This window comes from Ostrea edulis, chromosome 1, assembly GCF_947568905.1.
Source record: "Ostrea edulis chromosome 1, xbOstEdul1.1, whole genome shotgun sequence".
Lineage (NCBI taxonomy): Eukaryota > Metazoa > Mollusca > Bivalvia > Ostreida > Ostreidae > Ostrea > Ostrea edulis.
Window position 1 is genome coordinate 40,983,019 of NC_079164.1, and position 5,646 is coordinate 40,988,664.

The following is a 5,646-nucleotide window of genomic DNA, read 5'->3' on the forward strand; positions in this document are numbered from 1 at the left end:
CCGGGGTAAAACATCGCAGCTCAGATCGTCATGCATTATCAAAAATAAAATAAATTCCTTTTTTAAAATTAATATAAGCTAATCGTTCATTTACTCAAGGCAATTTGGGAAAGCTATAACGATTGCATATAAGATAAAGCAGCAGTGCTTGGCCGTTTTGATAATGTTATTGACGGGATCATTCATGTAAAGACATATTTTTATCATGGTCCTTCTATTGCAATGTTTCGATGTCATCATGTACATGTACATATATAACCTTTATAAACGCAGTATGTAATTAAGGACACACCCAAATGGAGTGAAATGGTGTTTAAGATCATATAATTGTCTTAAGAATATGGTATCCACGGGGTTTTCCAAACTTAATACTTACCGACTGCATACATTTCAATATCAGTTTGCTTCAGCCTTGCAATGGAAGCTCTCAGACTATTCGGATCTGTAGATTGTCCATCAGTGACAATGAAACCTGAAACAATCGCACACTTAAATCAACATATAGTTTTTGAGATCGTCTACTGTCTAAACTTCTACATTTTCGCCTTTTCCACAATACTAGTGACATCTTTTCCTGGATAACGAAATCATCTTTCGTCTGGTTAAAGTTATTTATTTCAGTATTTTCCAGAATATCAAAGATATATGTATTTACTTCAACCTGTATAGTATACTAGTGTCATCTATCCCAGCCCTTTCCAAAATACCAGTGGCACAAAATTTAGTTCGATAGAGGATACCATTGTTATATGTGTTAGTTTTGTCAAGGATATCCATTTTACCTATTTTCCTAACCCGCGGGTCACGTCTGGCAGTATTTGCAAATTCATTCAGCATGATGTTGAAAGCTTTGTGTGTGTAAGTATCCCCCGTAGTAAACGGCAACGCCAAAAGCGCGTTCCTCACTTCATCATTCGTCCTATAGGTAGGCAGACCGAACTCCAGTGTGGCATTGGTGCTGAAAGAAATTAGGCCTGCTCTCGAGTCATCGGGTCCTGTTCCTATGACGAGGTTATCGAGGACACGAGCGATGAACTGGAGTTCCTTATCAAAATTAAGTTGGCTCTGCAAACTGGAAGACTTGTCGACGATGAAGAAGATGTCAGCCGGTTCACTCGAACAAACTGTGCATTTAAATATAATAGAATGATGAACTAGGCTTTTAATATTTCCACCAGAATACCAACTGTTTAAGTTGTGTCAATTCTGGATGTTATTGATACTCGTTATTTAAAACAAGAGGTCCAAGGGCCACATCGCTCAGCTGAGTCACTTGGCTCATATTTAAAAAATTTCCCTATATATTTGTATGCAAAACTTTGATACCCCCCTTGTGACCCATCCTCCCTTGGGGGCCATGATTTTAAGAAACTGAAATCTGAAATATGTCAGAAAGCTTTCATGTAAATCTCAGATTTTCTGGCTCAGTGGTTCTTGAGAAGATTTTTAAAGATTTTCCTTATATATTTGTATGTAAAACTTTGATTCCCTATTGTGGTTCCATCCAAACCCCGGGGGGGGGGGGGGGCATGATTTGAACAAACTTGAATCTGCATTATGTCAGGAAGCTTTCATGTAAATTTCAGCTTTTCTGGCTAAGTGGTTCTTGTTGAGAAGATTTTTAAATGACCCCACCCTATTTTTGCATTTTTGTGATTATCTCCCCTTTGAAAGGGACATGGCCCTTCATTTGAACAAACTTGAAAGCCCTTCATCCAAGGATGCTTGTGGCAAGTTTGGTTGAAATTGGCCGAGTGCTTTTTGAGAAGAAGTAAAAAATGTTAAAAGTTTACAGACGGACGGACAGACAGACAGACGGACGGACTACGGGTGATCAGAAAAGCTCACTTGAGCTTTCAGCTCTGGTGAGCTAAAAAAAAAAAAAAAACCTCGTCCATCAATTTGAATTATAAGTTACTAGTATTCGCTATCTAATAGGCAAACAATTAGTTTGTAAAGTAAAACATTAAAAATCCAACAAAAAGAGAAACGTACACATATTTTAGTTATAAAAACCAACCTCCTTCTGATATACATGGTTATGAAGAAGAAAGAAGTCCTTTAAAACGATTAAATCTCATATTCTTTTACCTTATTCGAATAGAAAAAATATTAAAATAAAGTTAATACTGATTAATTTTAATGAACTTTCCAGGTAATCAAGATGTATTATTAATTAAAGAAATAATATATTGGCTGATCGTATATGCTAACGCTAGTAGTTAAATATTTATAGAGATTTTTGCCTGTGAAAGTGAAGAAAATTTGAATATTTTCGCTGTGGCAATTCTTAGAAATAACTGCGTGCTTGTTTATACACCAAAGCATCATTTAGCCATCGACAACACATTATGAAACTAAAATATATTACAATGAAATTTATACGATACAGAATATGTGAAAAAAGATTAAAATGACTTGAAGTGCTGAAAGCTCACTAAGCATTTGTTTTAGTCTTTACCATATTCCAAACACAAATGACCAAATATTTCATTGTTAACATAAGATGTTAAGTCATGTTGAGATACTCTTTTATAAATATCATCAAAGAGTAATAAGTAATAAAATAAATGAAATTTTACAAAAGCAATACTGGGAACCAGTAAACTAAATCTATGGTAAACCATACACGTACAATATGTATATTGTAAGCTCATCTACAGATGGCAGTGGCTGTAAATTATAACATCATACTTACTTATAGATGGAGTTTTAGTTGTACCTGAAAAGTTTTATGCATGAGTACACATTATCTACAGTATAATAATCTACCATGCAGTACACAGATATGCATTTGATACATAAATATGGTTGGTGCATTATTAAAATAAGATCATCTTATAGAGTGAAGACACAGAAAAAGTCCCCGTTTAACAATCGTATTTATATAGCCAATTTGTCATGATCTTTAATGTAAAGATGTATCCAATTGGATAACATGGTTTTGACAATCAGTTAAAGGGGTCGGATTGAACTGATAGACCACCTGGACACAGCCTGGACACCAAAGTACTTCTGAGCATGTTCAGTCCGTCCAGATCATCCACCATGAACTCGTGAAGATTAACTGGTTCCGAGGCGATCATTTGCAGTTCCCTTTTGTTAATACTCATTCCAACACCTGCAGCAAAAAAATAAAATGTCTGCTATTTCTGCGGTGTGATATAAGCATAACTCTATTTCCTGTTTAAATACACGGACCCAATAAATGTTCGTCTCTTACACACACGTGTAGGTGGCACTTTTCTGCGGTGTGGTGTGGTATTTTGTTTAATTGTTTAAGATTCATCCATAAAGAGACGTCACTAGCTGTAAGTGAAGTGCCAAATTTTGACTTACATACGAGTCATAAAGACGTAACGATGAGGGTTCTTAATCTTATAAACGTCCGAATCCATAGCAGATTTCAGGTCCATTTCAGGTCAGGATTTAAACTTGAAGGGTACTTAAACTTCGAGGCGTGAATTACATACTCTTTAATGGTGCTCCATTTTATGATAGTGGCAAATAAGGTGTTTCGAGAATTAATCCTGACAGAAAATGTCCCCAATAATAGGTTTAATTCAAGTATTGTTTCTTCAATTAATTTGAAGGGAACAAGCAAAAATAATAGTATCTAATCATAATTAAACATATACAATGGATTTCGATTGCCTAGAGGTTTTCGGGAAAATGATATGTAAATGCAGTCATCCACGAATACAAAATACGAAAATTTCCTCCAGTTATATCGCTAATTACGGTAATTTATCTCAGTCCATAAAATGCTTAGAAAATGTTACGATGCCACAAGATGTAGTCTAAATACAGTATGTACAACAATGCTTGACTTTGGGTTCTATATGTAAATGCAGTCATCTTTCACGTCGTAAAAATATTAAACTGGTTTCGATTTTTATTATCTGCCCAAGATAATTATAATGATTGTTGTATTTTTATCATTCTTTTGACTTTAACTAAAGGGGATATCATTTACGCCAATGGTAAATGCCTCGGATTGTTTGTATCTTAAGCACTATATAACACAAATCTTAGAAATACACGCGTACGAATTTTCATACATCTTACCAATTGCAAACATTGTGATGCCCCTTTCCTTGACCTTCCTTACAACTGACGTCGTCCGAAATGGATTGGTTGACCCTCCATCAGTGATCACGACCCCTACGCTCCTCCTCCCTGACTGGCGGAAACTGTCAAATTGTTTGTACATCATTTCTAGCGCCTGGTCAGTGTAAGTATTCCCACCATTCCACGGTAGGTTCAGTACTTTGTTGATAAATTCTGGTGTTGACTGGTACATTGTCAGAGGGATAGACATTGTCGCATCATCACTAAATGTTATAACGGACAGTCGGGACTGACCCATCCGGGAAGATAATGCACTCACTACATCTGCTACGAACTTGAGCTCCTTCTGGAAGTTAGTTTCACTCATTAAACTCCACGAGCTGTCCAGAACAAAAACAAGATCTACTGGCTGGGAACAATCTGTAACTGTATGCCAATATGCCTGCTAGCTCCGTCATATACAGAAAAATGTGGTAGAGAAGTTATGTATTTTAGAATGAATACCGATTTTGAACCAAAAGAAAATGCTTGTAAATATACGAAAACACAAATCATATTTAACTGTTAAGAATAATTTCACTATGAAGCATTCTTTAGTTAATGATATATGCTCTTGGAAGTCAATGAAAAATTTAGTGAATTACGTTTTAACATCAAATATGAAGTTAATCAATATATAATACAAAACATATAATGTGTTTCAACTTTCCCCCGAAAACTCTTCTTTTAACGAGACGTTAATCTGGAATTTGGAATGAAAGGCATTGTGTGTGTGTGTGTGTGTGTGTGTGTGTGTGTGTGTGTGTGTGTGTGTGTGTGTGTGTGTGATTTTTAGAGTGGTCTTTTTTCAAGTGTGCGATCATGTTAATGATTTCCTTAAAGATGGCCACTTCTTAGATTTTTAGAACATAGAGATGTGTAGTATAGGTTTCTGAATTCCGTCTTATGCAATCACTTCTAGAGTTATCGATTACATGTCAAAATCAAATATATATGTATTTTAAAAATCTATTACATGCGCAAAACATTTACTCACATATCAACAGTATAAAAATAATTGCCATGCTTTGAAGGGATGTTTCGAAGGAATATGAGGCTAAATTTGGAGAAATTTATCGAATTTATCAACTGCCAACAGCGATAGACACTTTAGAACTTACAAAATACTTAGAATACATTTTTGTCTCTCGGATGTTCTATATTTACACCTTTCTTTGAATTGTAATTCATGGATAAATCTATTTCTATAGGTTGAAGATTTATCTACTGCTTATAGATGTATCTAACTATATTCGAAAAGTTAAAAAATGGGGTAACTTTCTGTGCATTTTTCATTGCATGAAAATATTACACGATTCGATACAATAAATAGAAATAAAAGAATCTTAAATCAGGTGGTGTCAGAAATCAGTGTTAATGGGGTGGGGTCCAATACATACGATGCTATGTAATATTAGTAATTGCAAACCTACGACATGCAAATCACATACATAGATATAGTCACACTTACAGTCTTGTGGTGGGGCTAAAAGAGGGTACAAAACACAGTTTTAAAAAAAACAATAGTACACTGAC

At 35.0% G+C, this 5,646-nt stretch overlaps 1 protein-coding gene across 2 annotated transcripts in view; it reads right to left on the reverse strand.

Annotated features, from left to right (window-relative positions):
- Nucleotides 1–5,596, reverse strand: part of LOC130046433 (collagen alpha-1(XII) chain-like) — a 9,181-nt gene extending 3,585 nt beyond the window's left edge. The window contains exons 1-5 of one of the 2 annotated variants that reach the window (XM_056148978.1): nt 4,069–5,596; nt 2,987–3,121; nt 2,699–2,722; nt 783–1,124; nt 377–472 (exon numbers count right to left, since the gene is read on the reverse strand). In XM_056148978.1, coding sequence (XP_056004953.1) covers nt 377–472; nt 783–1,124; nt 2,699–2,722; nt 2,987–3,121; nt 4,069–4,438 — 967 coding nt within the window. In that variant the 5' untranslated portion in view covers nt 4,439–5,596. The remainder of the gene's footprint in view (nt 1–376; nt 473–782; nt 1,125–2,698; nt 2,723–2,986; nt 3,122–4,068) is intronic. The other variant, XM_056148974.1, reaches the window with a different exon arrangement.
- Between the last annotated feature and the right edge of the window lie 50 nt (nt 5,597–5,646).